At 36.6% G+C, this 24663-nt stretch overlaps 1 protein-coding gene across 2 annotated transcripts; it reads left to right on the forward strand.

Moving 5' to 3' along the window:
- The first annotated feature begins 2926 nt into the window (after positions 1 to 2926).
- On the forward strand, positions 2927 to 21332 carry LOC139124240 (metal cation symporter ZIP14-like). Of its 2 annotated transcripts, XM_070690376.1 has the most exons (8): positions 2928 to 3724; positions 6482 to 6854; positions 7797 to 7966; positions 8866 to 8982; positions 15299 to 15517; positions 17594 to 17864; positions 18266 to 18453; positions 19742 to 21332. In XM_070690376.1, exons 1-8 carry the CDS (start codon positions 3350 to 3352, stop codon positions 19898 to 19900), a joined length of 1872 nt encoding a protein of 623 aa, XP_070546477.1. In that variant the 5' UTR covers positions 2928 to 3349; the 3' UTR covers positions 19901 to 21332. The 2 variants fall into 2 exon arrangements, with proteins under 2 accessions (XP_070546478.1, XP_070546477.1); XM_070690377.1 differs by lacking the exon at positions 15299 to 15517 and having other exon boundaries at positions 2927 to 3724.
- Positions 21333 to 24663: the final 3331 nt, after the last annotated feature.

Genomic DNA, 24663 nt, shown 5'->3' on the forward strand with positions numbered 1-24663 from the left:
GTCCTGGACAATAACTCATTTTCAATAGCAGACTCTCTCTCTCTCTCTCTCTCTCTCTCTCTCTCTCTCTCTCTCTCTCTCTCTCTCTCTCTCTCTCACGTTTTTATGCCAGACAACGAAAAAAAAAACGTTGTAGTTATTTTTATTCGTTACTAATGAAAGTTGTATCTTTGCGCATTGATGGCCCTGTCGGTGATTACCTTTTCGTTTCCCACGTTACTTTTTTGGTTTTAAATGTTCGCAAAACGATTGTTCAATCATGGTAGTTACGTAACACGTCCGTTAAAAGCCACCATACTTTTAAGTGTTTTTATTCTGTACATTTCAATTGATGGAATTCCGTTTGTGAATACACTATTTACAGAAAGAACGTGCATGTCAATGTGACAATGAAATCAGCGGCGATCAGAGAAAGGCAATACAATTGCTGACAAGAGATTATGTAACAAGTAAAGGGAATCGATCATGGAGGTTAAACACAGGTTACCATCCTTTACGTCAGCCCATTCTGCGATTGATTTCCCAGTCTTTGCGGGACTCGTTCAAGTGTTGTATCTTGCGCCTCCAATGATACACTGTTGAACACATGTCCTGGACAATAATTAAACGTAATAATTTAATTTTTCACAGGGTCGGGTCCCCGAGCCTGCAAACGGCAAAGAGAGCAAGAATGAAAGCGAGGAAAAATGAAAGCCCTACTGACAGACGAATTGAACATTGACGGTGTGGAACTTTGACGAGCTGATCGGTTGACTATCCGCTCCAGTCCGATACCAATCTTCGCCAAGGAACAGGCGTTATCAGCTGCACTGAAATGGAACGACTCTGAAAAAAAGTATTTTGTTGAAGATTTCGGTAATCTGTGTTCTTCCCCGGTGATCCATTCTTTTTATCTGTTACGTAATTTCTTGTCAGCATACGCGTTGCCTTTCTCTTTCCTAATACAAAGTTCACATTGTATCAGGAATTGCTGATCGCTGATTTCAATATTGACATTGACTTGCACATTGTTTCTGTTAAAAATGTATCCACAAATGAATTTCGACGTATTCAATATACAAAAGGCAAACATTTAAATAAAAAAATAGTGGCACCTAACTACCTTTGAACAATGAACGCTCGTCATCGCGTTTTAAAGACCTAAAGTGGTATAGACAATCAACATCTTGGTGTCTTAGCTTCAGCTACTGAACGATCCAAACTGTTATCTTATTTCAAATTCCTCGAACTAGGAGCAAAACAGAACGACGGTAATTTTTATTGCCAAAAGTGTTATCCGAATACCCATGCAACAATCGTTTTCGATTCAATACACAAAAAATAGTTAAATGATAATGCGTGTGCGAGTGTGTGTGACAGAGTGTGTGAGAGAGGCAGAGAGAGATAAGGAGAGACAGACAGACAGACAGACAGACAGACAGACAGATGCATCAGGGGCTGTTGACAAAGGGTTATTTTCCAGGACGTGAGTTCAATAATACATCATCGGAGTGCAAGATTCAACAAGTTCGCAGCTTATTAGCATATGTATGTAAATAACCACAGGGTGTTTTTCAGTGCGATCATAGGGTGTGTCACCTCACTGTAAGCGTCTTTGGTCAGCTGAGTGAAATGAAATCAATCTAGACTGACGTGGTATTTTAAAACAAACAATACTCTCTCTCTCTCTCTCTCTCTCTCTCTCTCTCTCTCTCTCTCTCTCTCTCTCTCTCTCTCTCTCTCTCTCTCTCTCTCTCTCCTACTCATCTCCTCTTATAAAAGGAGCCACAGCATATATAAATTCAGTTCGAAACCAATGTGAAATGACCCATTGAGATGTCATTTCTTTATGAAGAGGTATTTTTTTTGAAAAAGCGCAATGCCTCAAAAAATTTCCTGGTCTACTCTGTAGCTGACAGTATATGATATTGAAAGGCCATGGAGTAATGTTAGTGATGACGCCCTGCTTGAATGTCATTCACAAGTGCGTCCTTGTATAACTACTATATTTATAATGATATATTTGAATCGATAATCGACATGATTTTTAAATTCCATTGATAAATGAGTTTGCGATCCTTTGTCAAGATTGAAATAGAAATAAACAATACGCATCTAGGCATCGTTTTTGCATACGTATTGTCTGGAAATACTATTTATTTGAATACTAAACCTAATTCAACTGACCGCTATTCTCTTCAAAACTGACAATAGCTTGTCAACTCGGTCTATACGTGTAGAATCCTAGACGGTATTACAGGGGCATGTAGGCGGTAAAGGCATACTCTAGGTCTCTGAGAGGGAAACTGGCCCCGCTACTGTCTATTGAGCGTGGAACGCACCGTATTGTTTACATTTGAATTCTACAGTCTGGACCAGAATTAACCTGTGAACAATAACGGTGCAATTTGCACAATGTGGGCGGAGTGCAGCGTATTTTGGCGCGCTTTTGGGAGTAGCACGCGAACTTGCCCCTGACATAAAAATGAAACAGGAAAAAACATAAAAAGTAACTGCTACAGGCCATCTAGGAGTTGAATAGCGACAAACAATTATGGTTTTTAAATAGTCGGCGTCTAGTTTTTTGAAAATCAAAAATTGTAATTTTCCGTATTGAGTTAACACAGGGATAGCGGTTATTACGAATTTTAAATATCGGTAAATTTTGGGTAATTTTTTTCTCTAGTATAAAAATTTGCACGGTGAGGCGTACTACTTTAATTCTACTGACAGTGCCGTTTTGCGTTTTTTTCCTTTTTGACATAATTTGCTCATCAGATAACTTGTGCCATGCATTTTAGAATTGAAGTTAAGATAGGGTAAAAGCCCCTGTTAAAAGTGGACCGACCCAATTGACCCTTTCAATCCAAATGATTTATGCACCAGGGATCACGGAAGTTGCAAATATCGTTACGTCAAATCTTCGAGGTCGGATTTAACTTCAACCCATTGAAATACGTCGCGTAACTTATTTGCACACGTTTTGGGGACAAATGAGGACAGCATTCCTGAAAGTGTGCGACATCGCGCCAGTAAAGATTTGTCTAGACACATTTACTGTGAGAACTACCAAAAGATTCAAATCGTATGAAAAAGACGGTGATATTGTGATGCCGAAACTCGGTCTGTGCAAATGGCAAGGCCTAGCTGTTTGTTAAACAAAGAAGATGGCCTCGTACGGTTCGTATGAATAGAGAGACTGTGGTGTTAGCATTGTGCTTAGACACATTATCCAACGACGATCGTCCAGGGTGCTCCTACAGCTTTTTCTTTAAATGACAGTTTTTATACCTTTTGTTGTTCGATTTGCATACCTAATGAATATTTATGAATTAACGTCTGGGCGTGTGTGCACGATTCACCCACCACGATGTACAGAAGATCGCCAATCACCTTTGCAATCATGGCTTCGCTTTATGTGCTGTGTCTACTGCTGGTTTCTGTACGCTCATCGGCGTCGGCAGCCACCGTCCTGAAAGTCAGTGACGCTACCCTTGCTGACAACGGTGCGTTGACGGGACAAAGCCCACTCCCCGTTCCGGAAGAGTTTCTAAACCTTTTGATTGAAAAATATGGAAGCGATGGTACGCTGTCCGTTCGGGAATTTGGGAATCTCTTAGGGAGTTTAAATTCAAGAGGGGCAAAACCGGAGACTAACAGCGCTTACGGTAACGAAGAGGGAAGGAAACACGACGATGACGTCATTGGGCGAAAGAAACCAATTCAAGAGCAAGAAACGACAAAGGTAAGACAAAACATGTTTCTGGTACGCTTTTCACCACTATAATAGCTATAATAAGATGTTACTCTGGTTGGATCAGTAGCAAGTGATTTCGTTGACTCGATAGAAAAACAAACAAAAGCAGTAACCATACGATGAGAGAGAGAGAGAGAGAGAGAGAGAGAGAGAGAGAGAGAGAGAGAGAGAGAGAGAGAGAGAAGAGAGAGAGAGAGAGAGAGAGAGAGAGAGAGAGAGAGAGAGCCCAAGGGAGAGAGATGTGAAAACGAATGAGATACAAAGAAGTACGGGTATTGAAAAGAAGGTAAAGAGAGTTGCGTAACATATTAACCAAAGGGGGTTTTGATGGGTAAACAATCGATAGAAAGTATACTAACAGCCCTCTGGTCTTTCATAACTTTGGTGGTATGACTGGGGCGGAAATGGAAATGCTCTTTAGTTTCACGACAAAATGCGGCTGAAGTCTTAGCGCCACCGGTGTCGTGATTGTGATAACTTGTGAGTGCAAGGAACATGCAGCGCAGTCCCTGAACCTGCGACGATTGTTGGCTAGAGTAGCACACAACGGCCTAGTAACGCAGACTGTACAGTCAGAGCAAAAAATTATGAGCTCGGTATTAGAATGTGAAAGTAACAAGGCGCAAAGTTGCTGACATTTTCACAGGTGCTGAGAGGCCAGTAAATTCCCTAACAAATGTTAGATATACATTTTGCCACCTTTTTGTGAGAATAATCAATAATCAAAAGTTTAGACAAATATAACAAGAATTAACAGAATGAATTACATCGTATATCCAGTGTGTGTAATATTCTAAAATGATAAGCGAAAACCATAAGACAAAAGGTGTGTAATGCAGCATACATTCTTTGCAATCCAAACGATATCAATAAAACACCCATTACTGGCAATCCATCAAAGCGGAATCACTATTTCTGATGAAGCAGAGTTTTCAGTGCCCGGCCTAACGATTTTTTGCTGACTTCAGCGAATCGTTTGGATCAGACAAAAAGTATAATATATACAATACCATGTATCGGCCGTTCACAGCAGTTTCATGTCAACCCTTGCCACACAGATCTTAGCGTGATCGACTACATCTATCGAACTCGCCATACCAAATTTTGACACCACCTACAAAAGGAATGGTACGTCCAAAACATATGAATGAGAAAGAAGAACTAAGAGCTCTTCCATTCTGTCTGAAGATTGCAGGATGCATGAAACTTAAGTTAAACAGATATACAGATATTATTACTTTCTTTTACTTTCTGTCTACTTGAAGTAATTTGTGTTACACACATACACATATACATAATATATATATATATATATATATATATATATATATATATAATATTATATATAATATATTATATATATATATATATATATATATATATATATATATATATATATATATATATATATATATATATATATATATATATATATATATATATATATATATATATATATACATACACACACATAACGCTCTGCTATTAACATCGACCACTTAAATTTGCCACCAGTAAATCTGTAAGCTTTATATATATATATATATATATATATATATATATATATATATATATATATATATATATATATATATATATATATATATATATATATATATATATATATATATATATAGATAGATATAGATATAGATATATGATATATATGTGTGTGTCTGTGTCTGTGTCTGTGTCTGTGTGTATGTGTCTGTGTGTATGTTTGTGTGGAGGGATTACAGTGGTCGATGGTAAAGCAGAGCATTATAAATAATAACACTAAATTACAAAGTCTTATGCTGGTTGTGATGCCTGGTCGCAAGTAGATCAGTGTGAATGTCGGGCTGGTAGTGCGTACTGTCTACAGTATGCAAATTGAAATAAGAATGGAACAAGGCAGTTGACAATCAGTACACTAGAAGTTAAAAACAGTTCGGGAAATGAGTCGAAATTTTAGAGATGTTCAGAGTTAAATCTTAACACTGCCGATCATCTGATAACAAAAGACGAGTAAAACATGACAACGAAATTTACACTTGTGAGAAGGCTGCGAGTTTGGAAACGGAAGAGAAAATTTTATATGAAAACATTAATCACACTGTATCGATATAGACAATTCATCAAGTATCTCGGCATAACACAACGATTCAATCTCGTCGACAGATTTATTTTTGAATTCGATGGCCAGTTCAGAAACAAAAACGTTTCTTTTTAAATAGTTGCGTTTAAAGAATTAAAAAGTACCACTGGCCAATGTTAGAAGAACCACTGTAAGGGACGCTTCTGCAAATATAGTCTGTCTTGTGCTGGGGGCAAACTACAGGAATCGAAATGCATTGTGTGTAAAAAGTTGACTTCTCACCACAGCTATAGGAAGAGAGAAGGATTTAACAAATACTTTTTAACGCAAATATTATCTTTTTTCGGGATAGAAAGATCCATTTGTTCATGAAGCAAGCAAAACTCATGCACCTTTTCATTTTAGGAATATTTTGGTACGAAAATCTGTATAATCTTAAAATTTACCTTTAATAATGTAATCCTACAGTTTTTTCTTTACGAATCGACGACATTGCATATATGGTGGAGGGTCAAATAATTTGTTTTGCGAAATAATTCGCCTACAGTGAAATTTTCCGAAAAATTGAATTTTAATTTTTTTGATAATGTTTCGTTTTATTTGCCATTAATATAAGAGTCGCATAGTTATAGCTCAACGTGATTACACGAATGCATTTTTTATTTCAGTGCTATTCTACTTCCGAAATTATGCTAATTCACAATCTGGAACCAAACACTGACATTGACCCAACCAAGATATCCGAGATGTGTCCCTCCATTCTGCAGCAGATAGGGATTGGCTGCAGCGTTGAAAGTAACGGCGACGGATCAACCGTGTCTGATAATGCCGCCTTTACTGGGAATAATAACGATTTGAATATCAATAATGGTGTCACTGACACTGAGGATGGACGTGTGGAGGAAGATGACCTGTTGTTTGAAAGAGTATGGTTGCAGAGAGCTGCTAGAAGTGCCGATGATCACCATGATCATGGACATGGCCATGGCCACGACGAAGGAGACAATACAACAAATTTAACCCCTCCTTCAAAAGCGGAAAGTATGTACTTTGCACTTATTTCCACCATTTCGCCTGTCACCCCTAACCTTGATAACATTGCAACAGAACACAACGCACAGCAAAGCAGTGCAACGCAACAGTGCAATGCAATCATATCCCTACCCAATCTGATACCATACCATCCCAATCCCATCCCATCCCATGCCAAACTATACCATACAATACCATACCATAACCTTGTCATGTCGTACCCTAAAGGGTACAACTTTACAAGTCGTGTCGCCAAGAAACGTTGATGTCAAAATCACCGTACGCATAACGTGGACGCCTAATAATTGCGTCACCGACTAACTAATAAAGTTTAAATGAAATCAATTATTACACTCTTTCGAATCACTTTCACAAAGTTCGACAGTTTAGTTTTTGCTGGGTTCGAGGCCCGGTAGGAGTATCGGTTAATCTAATAATGAAGAACTTCTCTCCTTTATACTTACTGTATCAGTTCCTAAAAGATGACAAAATACAAAATAGATAGATAGATAGATAGATAGATAGATAGATAGATAGATAGATAGAGATATGGAAAATATCTTGTCGTCCATTTTAGAACGTTAACTTGTTACCTCATTCCCATAAGTAAACACACCTTTGATGTCATTGCTAACTGGCTACACCACTTATAAAATACTGCCGAGCATCGTACCATACCGTACCACACCATATAGCATACCGTATCATATATCACACCATAGCATAGCATAGCATTACATCTCATAGCGTACCGAATCATACAATGGAATATCATCTCGTGTACAAAACCGTACCGGCCATGGCATGTTATTCCAAACCATATCAACGCCATTCCATCCCATTCAATTCGATTCAGTACCATAACATGCAATGCGACGAAATACCGTTTATCCTCGGAAGGCACCAGCTAAGGATTTAACGCATTTCTCTTTTCACATCCATTGCTTTCAGCGTGGGGCTACGGATTTCTATGTGTTACCATCATCAGCTGTTGTTCACTGGTAGGTGCATTCGTCATCCCCCTGATGAAGAAGAAAATCTTCCAAAATTTGCTGATGTTTTTGATCTGCCTTGCTGTTGGAAGTCTTTCAGGTGGCGCTTTAATGCATCTTATTCCAGAGGTGAGAGTGAAAAGGGTACAGCTCCCTATATATAGCCACTTTGAACATACCATCTGCGAGAAATCACGAGATCATGCGTGACTGCATTGAACAGATACCGCACACCATTTGAACACAAAAATGCCAATATGAACATAGATTGCACATTAATATAAAGCAATTGACCAAAATGTGTAACTTTTATTGAAGTTGGTGATGCATTGGAAAAATAATCGCAACCATACCAATCCATAATCCGATAACACTAGGTCAGAATTTGTAAGACAATAGTTGTAAACATAGACACAAAACAGCACAGAACAGACAGTAAATAGACGGTACACAAACAAAGTCAAATTCATGAAAGAAAGATATATGGACCTCTGGCCAAAAGACCAAGAAGTGATGTCAGGTGTTTCGAAAATAGTAAGCGCATCCTGCCCCACATACGGCACCCGCCAGATATCAATCTGTAAGTCAGATAGGCAGTGGTCACTAACTAAGGCCCCATGTCACCGATGCCATCAGTGATCATTTGTCGAAGAGAGATATTGTATTTATCTACCAGCTTGCGAAATTGGAAATTGTCTCCTAAAATGTACTTGTTCAAATATTAAGATTTGCTAAATTTGTCGCTCGACGGTTATCGAAAATCTGTTACGGAAAGTATGACGTTATGAAGCAATCCGTCAACTTATTAATACAGCACACCCAAAAAATTATTATAATGCGGGTATTTGCACTTTACTTCGCAGCATTTTAAAATTACAAACTACGTCAAAAGAAGCAATAAATTAGTCATTTGATTTGAGCCAAAATATAAAACTTGTAAGCCTAAATAGTAGAATATTTAGCTATGATCTATCGGTACACATTTCTGCTTGTTGTATTCATTCTTTATAATATACACTTGTTCACAGGCAACTGGAAACCATCCTGACCTAACAGGGCGCCTGAAGAGTTTGACAGTACTTGGTGGCATATATCTCTTCTTCTTGACTGAAAAGTTTATGAAAATGGTGATGAATAGGAGGAAGGTAAGGCACAGAGCGTGAAGCACGGTCTAAACTAAACGATCGATAAATGTGATCTGGTCATGAATACGCATGCTTGAGTTGGTCAACTTTTAACTTTTATACTTTTAAAGGGCAGTGGTCGTGTCGCTGCGCATGCGCGACTTTTTTGTTGACAAACATAAGTTTTGGAAACATAAGTCTGCTCAACTTCAGTCGGAGTGAGATGGGAGCGGTCCCTCACTTTGTTAACGCCTCTGTAAGACTCAACATCATGCAATAGTAAAATATTAAGATCGGAAACGAACTTCAGTGGTGTATTTATTTATAAACTCATGTAAGGCTACGAACATTGAGACACTACACTCGGCACATTATGTCGCTGAGTTTACTGCACGCAGTCACAGTGAACAAATGGGTTTGATCGCGCGCGGTCACGCTGGTCGTACACAATGCTATGTACAGCACAGTAAAAATACATCACTAAAATGATCAACATTGTTTATATACATAGGGCAGCAACAAAGCACAATGCCTCACACAGAAATTACATAGACCATGATCGGCAAGCTGGAGCAGGACTCTGGAGATGATGTTGCTTAGATAACGGAGACAGTCACCTCGGTGACGTACACGGATATACTAGTGACCGTGGATAAAACACGCGCACGGTAAACGTAACTTCTGTGTTAGAGGAAGGGGGTTTGGCTGTATTTCGATTACCGTGCTCAAAAATTGCACTTCAAGTTTTCCTTTTGCAACATCTCGAGCACTACACGATTTTCTGTATCGCAAAATGTGACGCTACATTGTTTGTCGTGTACCAGGCCAGTACGGCACCGGCGCAACACCAGCATGAAATACAATTGAATCAGTGCACGAGTAAAATAACGAAACAATCGTTTTGGATACACTGTCTCATTTCTTTCTATTGGTTTCGTCATTGTTGGGTTGGCACTGAACAGAGATTGAGGGGTATGGGGGATGTGTGGGTAGCGTATGCGTGATTTCATAGCGAAGTAATCTCCGATTCTTGGATGCAGATACAGAATGAGGCTTGGTTGGATTTTCGCACTTCCAAACTTTCGTTTAGGGGAGGGGGTTGAGGACAAAAGCACTTCGTTTCGTTTACCGTGCGCATGTTTTAATTATCCACTGCCCCTTCGAGAGAATCTGGTCCGACAATGTACCGGCCCTGCGACGACTTGACCGACGACCCACTGTTGATCACCATTGCTAACTTCTTCTAGTGAGACAAGAAATAGTCACATGACAGGAAAGAATAGACAAAACGAGAGGGTTTTCACGGCATTTGACAGGAAAATTGCACTGCTACACATAGGGACGTGTCGAGAGATCTTGTGAGCTACAACGGTCATGACAGTGATCCAACGGCCAAGTGTAGGCCTACCGATGCTACGCAAACTTCGTTGTTGTACCTCCTGATTGCCAGGTAGGTCTGAATCCTCGTTCAAATGAGAAAACCCCGCATAACAAAAAGATCTCTCACAGGTCCTTCGCTTGAATTGACTTCATACACCTGTACTCGGAATTCTCGTTTGCACAACAAAAAGGGACAAACTTCGTAGTGAAGTCGGATTCTCGACAGCCAAGTGTAGCGCGCCATATACGTGGTTCTCTTGACACGGACGTTCATGCAGACCACGGAACAGATTATTCTTGCTGCGGCGGGCACTCTGTGAGCTGTAGATTTCTGTCGCTTGCGTTATTGTCCATTTTACTCCTGTTGGGCCTCTTGAAATAAAAGCTGTCGTCTTTGCTAGCTATGTCGTAGACTAGAGCCCGGTCATTGATAGTTTGTTGGCATACGTTTTCAACAGGGGGACCCTCCTCGGGAGCATGCGCAGCGCGACGACTACAGCACTTTAAATGCCCAGCATTTACTGCAATTAAACTTTAGAAACATACGAAAACAGACAATTGAAGGCAGGGATGTTCAGAAAAATTGCAGAAAAAATCAACAATTTATTATTTTTCTTTAAAGATTGCGATGATTTTAATTCCTAGATGTAACATCTTATTTTGATATATGGGTAAGATTGTGATAAATTCACGCTGAATGGTAGCAGCGAAGTAATTATAACAATTATACATGTCAAAGGCATAAATTTCCTGTATTTGCAACTGGTAAGCTTGAAAGATTCTATTGTCACGCATATGTATGAGATTTCAATCTTTCCTTAGGGTCGTATTCTTTTTTATGGTGATTGGTACATATATAAATATAAAGATTACATTAACAGAACCACCCTTTCTTCACTCTTACTCTTTAAAGGTATGCAGTCACCTGTAATCTTAATTTGTCGATATATGGTCAAAAGGGCGTTCCTTGGTATTCATAGTGCCCACGTGAGGGTGCTGTGTTTTAAAAAGCCACCATCCACTTAAAATCTGTGATAGGTTAGATTTTCTCTTTCCATGGTAACTGTGGCAAAATTGGAACAGGTGACAGTATACCTTTAATGCTGAAAAGTAGATTGTTCGCTAATGGGTTTCATGGTGAATTACTAACACCTTACACATTTTCTCACTCACGTACATCTTCGAATTGTTAATACCGATCACATAATGACACTCACGTCCTGACATCTATAGTTTTCGTTATCATGAGAGCATCTTAACCGTTTTTGCATTATTTAGTCACATTAATTATGAAAATTAATTCTTCCAGATGGAATTTGTCCACGAAATCTGGGAGATATTCTTCGCACAAAAATATATTTATCTATCGACTTACATACTTACATTTCACCGTTACTAACCTTCACTGCTACAACTCCAATTTCTTTTTTTCTTACTCTCGAGTTTTTTCGTGTCCCGGTAACCCTCTTAGGATTTCACAGGAATGCAATACCAGATATTCATATACAAATAATATTTCAATTCATTATATTAAGAATAACTTTAAATGATTTAGCATCGGTATCAAGCTAATATTGACGTGCTTATTCAGTGCCACTCTTTCATTCTATAATTTAATATAACCTTTATATTTAGTTTAACATGCCTTATTACTTTGAACCTTGCAGTATTTCAGGTTATTATCATGCCATACTATGTGATAATCCCAAGGCAGACAGTAGTAGCTTTGAAAACGGAAATCCTACTCCATTTGCGATATCTCGTTAATTTAATCATTCAACAAGCTCTATTCTTTTTTCAACAGGGCGCATGCGCTAACTTGAGTAACTTTAGCATAGAGAAAGATAGAGAGAGTGGCAACGGGTATTGTTTAAGGCGTGAAGCGGTTACGTAACCCATCCATGTTCGCCTCGCCCCAGGTTGCTCTCGCCTCTCTTTTCCGAAGAGTGCCGACCATGATCCTTCGGTTGTTTTCAGATTTTCGCCAATTGTTAAGCAAAAGTATGTTTGGCAAAGTTTGTGTTGTTGTTGTCGTGTGGTGCTGAGCAGAATTGACGTGCTGGCGAAAACTGGAGTGTTTTTAGCTTAAGGAAAACGAGTTTTACCGTTTTAAAAATTCCTCTCATATTTTTATGAATATATAATGAGTGTGTTTGAACCAAATTTGAAAGTCTTTTATCGATACTGTCTGGTTTTACTCAATGGTTTACGGTCAGTCGTACCCTCTTTTACACGTGCGTCAAGGAAGGACATGTTTATGAAACTGCTGCCGTGTTATGTTTTGATTGGCATGAAGCAGTGTTTCTGGCCTGAGAGCTCACAAAGTAACTATGGTTGCTACGCAACTGGCAGTACGATGCCATCTCGTCGTATTTTTCGCATAATCTCGTGTAATCATCAACCACAAACAAAGCCTCCAAGAAGTTTAACACCTTTGGAGCTCATTTTAATATGAAAAGCCAATAGTCTACCGAGACGACCATGGAACAAAAGGCATGCAAGTGTTGCTACTCTGTCTATGTTTTTCTGTGACTTTAGTAAGTAAGCGCCTAATAAATGAAAGACTTCACCTCCTGTTCAACCTGCCCTCAAGGCAATTTTTAAAAAGCCATTTTTTATACATTTATCAAGAATAAGATCATGGCTTATCATGTTAAGTTTTGTTCTGGAGAAACAAATGCCGAACATTTTCGAATTTCAACATGTTGATCGTCCCTATGTTAACTCGATGGAGAAAAGTTGCATTTTTCGATTTTCGAATAATAAGCCGGGAAGCTTTCCTTACTCTTTGCATTAAATTTGAGAAAATAACTTTTATTAACAATCACACAATAATAGTCAATACCAAACTCTTTTTTTATTGGAAGAACGACGACAACAACAACAACAACAACAACAACGATTTAAATAATAATCATAACAATAATAACAATAATAATAATAATTGCATTTAAATAACAACAACAAATGATGATAAAATAAAATAATAGCTATAATCATAATACTTACGGTAGTATGCACCTCGAAAATGAAAGACTTAAAACTTTGCTCTATCTTTCCTAAAGGAATCGCTCAATCATTCTCTCTCAAAATCAAGAATAAAAATAGGGGGTCACCATGCAAATTTTGGTACTAGAGAAAAAAATTACCCAAGATTTACCGATGTTAGAAATTCGATATGGCTGCCATCCCTGTATTAACTCTTTGGAGAAAAATAAAAATTTTCGAATTTCAAAAAACTAAGCTGACGAAATTTTTTTTTTTTCACCAAGAGCTTTAAAATGAACCCCCACATGTGGTATATCAGGAGAAAATTGTAAAAGTTTGAGAGTCCGAATGTCTGTCCCCGAGGTGCGTTCTACCTTAAATAATATTATATAAATGTCATATTCGTTTTATCATGACCATTATAATCATCATCACCTTCATCATTGCTACCACCACCACCACTACAATTATCATCATCATCATCATCATCATCATCATCATCATCATTATCGTTATCTTCATTATTTTGTGATCTTCTAGTTTTTGCTCCAGGGGCCACCTGTGACTTACTAAAACTGTACTTCTCATAAGAAAAAGTTTATCCAAAGTCACGGTCACATGACAAGGATTGACGTTGAAGGTTGTCTGTCAGACTGGAGTTATGTTTTATGGCTTATCATGCAAAGTTTTGTTCTGGAGAAACAAATGCCGAACATTTTCGAATTTCAACATGTTGATCATCCCTATGTTAAGTCGATGGAGAAAAGTTGCATTTTTCGATTTTCGAATAATAAGCCGGGAAGCTTTCCTTACTCTTTGCATTAAATTTGAGAAAATAACTTTTATTAACAATCACACAATAATAGTCAATACCAAACTCTTTTTTAATGGAAGAACGACAACAACAACAACAACAACAACAATTTATAATAATAATCATAACAATAATAACAATAACAATAATAATGGCATTTAAATAACAACAACAAATGATGATAAAATAAAATAATAGCTATAATCATAATACTTACGGTAGTATGCACCTCGAAAGTGAAAGACTTAACACTTTGCTCTAACTTTCCTAAAGGAATCTCTCAATCAATCTCTTTCAAAATCAAGAATAAAAATAGGGGGTTACCATGCAAATTTTGGTACTAGAGAAACAAATTACCCAAGATTTCCCGATGTTAGAAATTCGATATGGCTGCCATCCCTGTATTAACTCTATGGAGAAAAATAAAAATTTTCGAATTTCAAAAAACTAAGCCGAGGAAAAGTTTTTATTTCACCAAGAGCTTTATAATGAACCCCCATATGTGGTATATCAGGAGAAAATTGTAAAAGTTTGAGAGTCCGAAAGTCTGTCCCCGACGTGCGTTCTACCTTAAATAATAATATATAAATGTCATATTCGTTTTATCATGACCATTATAATCATCATCACCTTCATCATTGATACTACCACCACTACAATTATCATCATCATCATCATCATCATCATCATCATCATCATTATCGTTATCTTCATTATTTTGTGATCTTCTAGTTTTTGCTCCAGGGGCCACCTGATGTGACTTACTAAAACTGTACTTCTCATAAGAAAAAGTTTATCAAAAGTCACGGTCACATGACAAGGATTGACGTGGAAGGTTGTCTGTCAGACTGGAGTTATGGTTTTGAACCGAATGCATTTAGAGAGTCGAGAAACCTTCTACAATTGTTTATATCTTCTGACGCAGAAACGAGCGAAAACAATACTCAGTCGTTAAGTTTTGCTTTTGTGTTCCTGAACTATAACAGAAACATAAGAAGTAATAGGCACAAATAACGACTTCTCTGTATAGTTGCACATACCAGCACTGGAATAATAATACAAATGTTTATTTCTCTGCGGCTGCCCGTGTTAAGGGTAATATGACTTCAAAGCTAAGCTTACCACATTGTATTTTGGTACTATCACACCGCATAGAAAAGCTCTGCACGAAAGACTGAGGGAAACAATCCGGTGTACTCGACAGACGTACTGAGCATGCATTCAGTTACAGCAAAGGATGATCACCCTGGAAGGGGCAAAATTGTTGATCCCGTCATTGAGGCATCAGCACATCGCAATTACGCCTACCAAGGCGATGACGACTCCTCGCCAGTTGTTAGCAACGGACCCCAGGGCACGCAAGTGTCACCACAGGTGTGTTAAAGACGATGTCCTTTAGATGTGTGTCCTAGATGTGTAGTAAGGCCATGGTGCCACATCCAAAAGAACTCGTTTGGAGTAACTATAAGTAATTTGCAAATAAAGCCCGATATCGCTGCTTTTTGTTTCATTTTAGCTCTGAAAAATAGAACCGGGTTTAAGCTTGCTTTTTTTCATAGTACTCACGCTATCGCTATTACTTCTTGTTCCAACTTTGCAGGCCTGTACGTTCACCCTGCTAACAATCTCTGTGTTTTATTTGCATTCTCATATTTATTCCATTACTTGGTTGAATTGCATGACCAGTAGAGAAACAAACATGCACTCTCATTGTAAATTCATCAGGGATTGGTGCTTATATGGAGAGTGAAGGCATGTTGATTTACCTCTCCTATCGTGCTTGTTGAGGTGTGTTCATTGGAACTAACTTTGGATGACTAGATTTTCATATTTTTCAACTTTCTCGAAAGTGTTAGGTGCCCTATGGCTGAATGTTGCAGCATTAAAATTTACTCATAAAAACAAATGTTTAACTTAAAGAGAATAGCGGATGAGCATAATTTGCAGATTTTGCAGACATTATTTCATCATCCAATTATCCCAAATTAGTTCCAATCGTGTTATTTGAATATTGTGTGTGTTACAATGCTATTTCCTACATGGGAGACATAATCTCACTGTTTTCATTTCACTGCATTAGCCATTTTCACACAACTACACAGCTGTCATTGCAAACCTTACCATTTGTTCATTTATATTTACAACTTATTTCATTTTATGGAGTAACATTTAGGCGTTTCAACTGTCGGATCCGTGTATTTAATTACATTGAATTTCTGCCGATTCGGAACAAACTAGTCGAAAATCCATTTAATTTTTGAGACTTCTGAAAGGCAACGTAATGTGGTAAAATGTAACAGATAAACACATCTAATATATGCATGCAAAAGCGTAATCGCCCCATGTCACTTCTGAGAAATCTGTTTTTAAAATATGTGTATCATCAAAACGGTCATCTGATGGTCTTACTGAAGCGTGCCTCTAAATTGAAAGACTTAAACTTTTGTTCAAAATTTAAAAAAACGAAAATTTAATTATTCATTTTCCAAACGAAATATAACAATCTGAAGTCACTGTACAAAGTTTGGTATTAGAGAAATAAATCACTTAATATTTATTGATTATTGCATTCAAAATGGCCCCATCCCTCGCTAACTCTACTTTGGAAATTTGAAATGAGAAAAAGCAGTGACAGGCGACAACAATGTCTGAGAGTTCGACTATACGCACCTACGTAAATACTGATTCACTTTTCTTCTACAAAGTTAGAAAAAAATGGAAGAACGCTTGTCTTTGTATTGTCTAAAGATATAAATGTCTAATGTTGGATCATAAATAAAAACAAACTCAGATTGAAACTTAAGTCATTCTGTAGGTCGTAGGTGTACCTGTATACACATATCTTTCTTATAGTTTACGACACGAAGATTGAAACGAAGTTATGTCCGTCGTGTGGCCATAATTGGATAGTACCTTACACAGGTATGCAGTAATAACAAATGACAACTTTGGCCTTATAAATTGTACTGACGGTTTTGCAATCTTGCCACCACTGGTTTCATGTGGCAGAACACTGCTTTAATCGCCCTGCAAGCCTCAAGTATTAACAAATTAAGCCATTCTTGACATATCGACCCAACGCCCAGATATGCAATAAGCATGTACACCAATGAACAAAGGCGGGCATTGGTACAAAAGACTAGCTCCCATTAGGAACATATAGGAGGTATTTGAAGGTGTCACAAACAGAAATGGCATTCACTCAACATTTGTTGTTTCTGACGAGTACTTTGAGAGTTTCCCGGTATGCAAACTAGGATGCCGATAAACAAATCACAGTAAACAAACAAAAAAATACCAACAAACAAGTACACATCAGTTCTCTCTCTCTCTCTCTCTCTCTCTCTCTCTCTCTCTCTCTCTCTCTCTCTCTCTCTCTCTCTCTCTCTCTCTCTAAAATGACCATTTAGGCACATTCTTGAAAGTTAATGTTTAGTTCTTGCTTTGCAGAAAGCGAAAGTCTCTGGGGTAAACGCTGGGAATAACAATGTCGATGTCAAATCCGAACACAATGACCATGTCCATGGACACAAGGGATGTGCTCATACAGAACTTGCAACTGACAAAAGCATTGCCTCCGTAGCATATATGATTATCCTTGGAGATGGTCTGCATAACTTCATCGACGGACTTGCCATTGGTGCAGCGTTCTCTGTCGCCGTTGTACGAGGCATCAGCATATGCATTGCCATTGTTTGCGAAGAACTCCCTCACGAACTAGGTAAATAAACTGTCCATAAAAGCAAAAAACTTCATACGTAGTATTTTCAAAAGTTACACTCATCAGGCTCTGCAAATTAAGGACTGAGTACCATCCTTCAAACTACTGTTGCCGGAAGCTACTCCTTCTTGAAGTAAAAATTGAGTGTATATATATATATATATATATATATATATATATATATAATATATATATATATATATATATATATATATATATATATATATATATATATATATATATCCCATGAGGGTATATATATATATATATATATATATATATATATATATATATATATATATATATATATATATATATATATATATATATATATATATATGGGTATTATATTCTCTCCAAAATGTTGTTCCTATTAACGTATAAGCTTTACGACCTTGCAGGAGATTTTGCCATTTTGTTGAACGCTGGAATGCCATTGAAGAGAGCCCTGCTCTTCAACTTCCTCTCAGCCTGTATGTGCTATTTGGGTCTGGTGTTTGGAATTTTGTTATCTGAGCTCGTACAGGGTGCATCGTGGATATTTGCCATCGCTGGAGGGATGTTTCTCTACATATCCCTTGTCGATATGGTGAGTAGGTTTGGCAAGCTATCTCTGTTTCTATGATAGTCAATAGCTCTTATGATTTAAAAAAAATTATATATTTATTGTTAACGACGAAAGTGTACGCCTATCATCACTATATTGAAAGTAACTATGTAGTTCCATTTATAAATGGGGCATACCGGCTTTCTTTCAATTTTATTCTGTGATTTGTGTTTAATACTGGAAGTAATATATGTTCTTCTGCCTATTGATATATATATATATATATATATATATATATATATATTTATATATATATATATATATTGAATTACCAACTATTTGAGCCCAACTACGCTTTGCTTGTACATATAAAATGTAATTATCCTGATGACTTAATTTCTGATGTAAACCTTATATTATATTATCACAAAATGGCGATCGGATGACTAGCAATATAGCATATATTGGTTCATAAAATAAAATGAGTAGACGAGAATATATAAGAAAATAACATAATACCAAAAGACAGTGACTTTGTACCTTCAAAGAGCTACTGCATGGATGAGACTTTCCTTTATATATATATATATATATATATATATATATATATATATATATATATATATATATATATATATATATATATATATATGTGTGTGTGTGTGTATATATATATATCGAAGTATACAGATGTCCTCGAGGGAAAATACAGTGCTCAATGCAAAAAGCAGAGCGTTATAAATAAACAGATTACTTCAAGTACAAAGTAATGAAATCTATTACTTAAGTTTCATGCACCTTGCAATCCTCACTCTGTCTGAGGATTGCAAGATGCATGAAACTTAAGTAATAGATTTCATTACTTTGTACTTGAAGTAATCTGTATATATATATATATATATATATATATATATATATATATATATATATATATATATATATATATATATATATGCATCGAAGTATACAGAGCGTCCTCAATAAAAACACAAATTGTACTTGAGGTATGTATGTATATATGTAATATATATATATGTATGTATATATATATATATATATATATATATATATATATATATATATATATATATATATATATATATCTTAAACGTTTACAATATTCGGAGTTGTAAAATCTACTCTCCAATCAAACATAATTGTTTGACATGCTATACATATTCTATCTCCCCTATTTTATGGAAACTTTATTTTCCTTATGAATTTTTCTACCTAGTTCTTCTGACTTGCCTATTTTTCATTTCTTTAATGTCAGTCATCTCGTGTCTTCATAGATATTATCTTTATGATGATCACTTGTTGTTTTCCACAGTTACCTGAAATTAACACGGCTGAGGAGAAAGAAGGCAAAAAATCTGTTCGTGCACTGATGACAACCTTCATCCTGCAGAACCTCGGTTTGTTGACAGGTTGGTGCGTAATGTTTGTCCTGGGTGTGTACGAGCACGATTTGAATAATTTGCTGCAGTAATGGATGGGATATTAAAGGACTCAAAGTTCATCACTCACAGACATGATGCTGGATGTTGCACCGTTCTCAAGATCCGATCTCACTGCTCACATGACCTATTCACAACCAATTTGATGTAAACAGGTGAAAAACCACGATTGATAACAACGGGCTTGGGACAGACCATTTTGATGACATGAGTTACTCTACAGATTTTCAGTATATATATATATATATATATATATATATATATATATATATATATATATATATATATATATATATATATATATATATATATATATATATAGTCAAATGTAGTTCAACGGTTTAAATTCACTCGGATGGAAATAAATACAGCAATGATGTAAAGTAACGTCATGCAAGTTCAAGCAATAGATCATTATTGGTTTTCCATGATTGTGTCATATGAATGATGAAGATATGACATCAGTAGGATTAGTTTATAACAATTAATATGCACCAAAGATATAACATCATCAAAATCTCCTAGGTGTTCATCAGTTATCTACCAAGGCGACTGTTTCGGGGATTTGAAAACAATACAGTCAACTTCCTTGGCTCCCCAAGCAGTACTGATCAGGTACCACTACACCTTATATACATATATATAAACATTATATTGCTACGTACTACTTTATTATGAGTAACTCTTACGAAGCAAAACTTTACAGCGTTTACTAATATTCAATTCATTGGACTTAAGAAGTACAGCCAAAAAGTTTTTGAAATGAAGCAAACCACAGTTGGATCTAAACGTGAGGCCTAACTCATTTAATCATGTAAGCTAGTGTTAATTGAAGCAACGGCAATGAATATCACTGTCGCATTTGATGGAAAATTTACCAAACGTATGTTAAACCTGTTTAGACGAAAGTGAAGGACCGTCCATGTTTTTTATTGTTATCAAGATTGCAAGGAGTACCATTCACGAATCACTTCGTTGTTACAACTTAGGGCAGTCATGAATTGAAATAGCATTTCTTGTTATTGTTATTGTATTATTATTATTCTATTGGCTATATTGTTTTAAAGAACTTTAGTAATATCAGAGGGATTGATATATTTTGGTAAGGATAGTAAGACAGGCTATTCTTCTTGCCTGTTCGATGTCGCTGTTTGCTTGTTATTTTCAAACACATATAAATAGCAATAAGCAGAAAATTGTTTGTAAATGTATTCTTGTGTTTTTCAAACAAAATTAAAATATTGCTCATGATATGCCCGTTTTAAGGTGACATGGATGAAGGAGCAATTGTTCATTCTTTCTTTCCGGATGCTTTTTTTTTTTTGAAACAGAAGAAAGAAAAAAAACGAAAATTCGTTTCGCTTTTAATGTTAAAAAGTGGCATGGGAATTACTCTGCTTTTCGCTCATTTCTTTGGGTTATTTGAAAATAAAGTCAAGATAACATTTAAACTTTCACACTCTTCGTATGTGAGTCACAGAGTTACTACTTTCTATCGTAGTGTTTATTCTTGTTCAACATTGATCAAGTCCTTTTAATATGCAAATTAGTGATAAGCTGATCTCAAAATGCTAAATTGCTTTCGTTAATGTTATATCATCTTATCTTCAGTGTCCATTTTATGTTATTTCAACTTTGAACAGGTCAGTTTGATATATATCCCTAATTAGGAATGTTCAGTTAATGTGCAAATGAGTAATTAACTGAAGCGAACTGTTGAATGACTTGAATTAATGTTTTATAGTAGTATCTTCATCTGAAAAAACGGCTTTTATGAGAAGCATATCATAGTATGTTTTATGTTTTTTGAAAATTCAGATAAGTAATTTGCTGATTTTAAATTGCAAGAGAATATTTCAATAATTTCATATCACAGTATCTTTAATATACGTAGCATGTTTTATAAACTTAGATCAATTCGATATATCTAATTAGGAATGTTCGTTTAAAAGCTCAAAATTAGTAATAAGCTGAAGTAAAATGCAAAATGACTTTCATTATATCATAGTATCTTCGATGTACACATCAGTTTGTCTACTTCTATCAAGTCAGTCAAGATAAATGATTTCATGATTCTAATTAGGAAAGTTCGCTAAACATGCAAATTAGTAACTCGCTGATCTTCAAGTACTAAAAGGACTTTCATGAGTTTTATATCATAGAATTCCAATTTACTCAAAAAAAGTTTTGCCAACTTTGATGAGCCAAGCCAGATATATTCCAAATTAGTAAACTTTCTAAAATATGCAAATAATATGTATAAATTTGGGTAAATGCACGTAAACAAGCAAAGGTCGTTAGACTGGGATGAGCACGAGCAGGTGCCCCAATTTTCCACAGTCCATTGTGCGAATTTATGTAAATTAACCGAATCTTAGCTAAGGTAGGTCCTCTTTTGCAAATTGGTCAGGCTACTGTCTTGAAGCATAATCTACTCTTAGTCCATCCGCACAGATATCGACCACTCATGTTTACAAATATGCCCTCCGCTCCTTTCTGGAACGCGTATACCAGAATATGTCGCCGCCAACAGTACAGCACTCGGTCACTTGATCTCGTAACTACGGTGGACCCTACACTCCACAGAACTTTATAACTTTTGAATATAAACACTAATTTTTCTTGACAATATCTTTAATAATTGTAAGAAATTTTATTTCTCAACCGCGAACTTTAAATTCTGTACGGGAAATTTTCTTTTGGAGTAAATTTTTTAAAACACTTTGAACAAAAAAACTTTTACTTTTAAAAAATAAAGTTAACTTTAACTGAAACAAAATATTTGTTTCTCATAAGTATTTTTTATTTTTTTAAATAAAAGTAAAAATTGTTCAAGAGTACCAACTCCCCTACATGTCATGGAAATGTATATTTCTTGACAAATATTTAATATTTGTAAGAAATTTTATTTCTCCACAGCAAACTTTTAATTCTGTACGTGAAATTTTATTTTTAGGGTAAACTTTTTAAAATCTTTTAACAAAAAAACTTTAACTTGTAATCAATAGCTTTAACTTTAAACAAAATATTTGTTTCTCAAAAGCGTATTTTATTTTGTAAAACAGAAGTAAAATTGTTTACGAGTTCCAACTCAAAATCGTTTAATATTTTCGCTGAGGCTAAACTGTGTTACTTAAATGGATGATATAACCTTATGTCTTTAGAGAAGAAAACTTAAATTCTTCAAAGAAAAGTTTTATTTTCCAATGTTAATTTTTTTTATGGAAAAATATTTTCTTAGAGCAGCAAATTAAAATACACTGAATAAAACTTTTTTTCTAAATGGAGCAAAATTATTTTCTGTAGACAACAAACTTAATTCCTTTTAGATATATTTTTTACATATGAGTGTAATTTAAGCATAGTGGTAAAACTTAACTGAGAAAGAACGAAAAAGGAAGGATGAAACAGTCAAACTTACTGTTCTTCAGAGCGCAATTTAGTTCAATGGAGAAATATTTCATGCGAGGGCGCAATTACCTATAATGCAAATCAAACTCTTTCTAGCGAGAGTAACAAATTTTGGGGAAGAGTAAAAAATTTTTTTCGACAAGCGCAAAATTTCAATTTTAACGCCGTAGGAAGTTAAAATATCCAACCATGCAACACCCAAGTTTTGATGACCCAGTGTCTCCGAGACAACCTTGACTGATGTAATTGGCGTTACGGGCACGCTAGCCTGGCCCTGCGTATACGATGCTGTGTGCTCCAGTCCGTATAACGTCGGGAACACACAGCATCGTACGTAGGGCTACGAGCACGCAGACCAGTCCCTTGCCACTCGAGCGGAATGATTATAAAGGAAATGAACGCATGAATGAGTAGATCATTGTTATTTTGTGTTGAATACATGATGAGACATGGGTGAATCGATAGTGCTTTGACCCAGCTTATTTGACCTCAGTCCCCGAAGTCCTGACGGCCGACGGTGTGCGACGGGACGGCATTGGGGTTCTTTCAACAGTTGCTGTGTAACTATGTAACCTCAGCTTTGATGTGTGATAGTCATCTATTCTGAGAGGAGAAGGCAGATTCGTAATTGATACAGGTGCCGCCAACTGGTAAATTTCATGAATTTCGCAAAACATGTTTTGAAGGCTGATATACCGATTTTTCGTATTTTGACCTTGACCCAAACTTTAGAGGGGAAAGTAGAGCTGTTCGTAACTGCCCTCCCACTGGCATACGCGGAAAATATGCCCTTCCACAGATTTTGATACCCACTGCCCTCCAGTATCTATAGTTTGCCCGCTCCCCGCTCCCCACAACATTTGATGCCCCCTCTGCCCTCTCCCCACTACAGAAATTTGCCATTGCCAACTAGATGCCTGCTAGGCAACCCAGATCAACGCAAACCGTGGGAGCAGCTGGCAGTATAGCTTGGAACATTGCTCCCCTCCAAGTTAGGTGCTAGTCTCCCCTCAAGTTCTATCAACCACGCCGCCTCCCCTCCCTCTACGTATCTTCCGGTGCCCACTGTCAAAATTTTCTCCCCGCCCACTGAAAATGGTGAAATTTCTTCCCCGCCCACAGTAAATATAGATTTTTTCTCCCCGCCCGCTGATTAGTTTTGAAATTTGCCCGCCCGCTGAAAAACTTCGCACGAACACCTTTTTGCACGAACAGCTTTGTTGGCGGCAGATTCGTAATTGATAGAGTCTTCGCCTGAAACTGAACCGGGTCCGCTGGATTTGACCACAGTCGCGCGTGTAGCGGTAGCTTCGAGGCCATAGCTGTGGTGTGTTCGGACGGGATTTATGCCTTTTACGGGCTGGTTTTGATTTTCACGTTTTTA

This window comes from Ptychodera flava (assembly GCF_041260155.1).
Source record: "Ptychodera flava strain L36383 chromosome 23 unlocalized genomic scaffold, AS_Pfla_20210202 Scaffold_23__1_contigs__length_28996876_pilon, whole genome shotgun sequence".
Taxonomy (NCBI): Eukaryota; Metazoa; Hemichordata; class Enteropneusta; family Ptychoderidae; genus Ptychodera; species Ptychodera flava.

Excerpts from the sequence above, each read along its gene's own strand:
- LOC139124240 (XM_070690376.1), top strand. The coding sequence starts at position 3,350 with ATGTACAGAAGATCGCCAATCACCTTTGCAATCATGGCTTCGCTTTAT. Across the intron at positions 6,855-7,796 it reads CCCTCCTTCAAAAGCGGAAA|CGTGGGGCTACGGATTTCTA; the intron begins GTATGTACTTTG and ends CATTGCTTTCAG. Across the intron at positions 18,454-19,741 it reads ACATATCCCTTGTCGATATG|TTACCTGAAATTAACACGGC; the intron begins GTGAGTAGGTTT and ends TGTTTTCCACAG.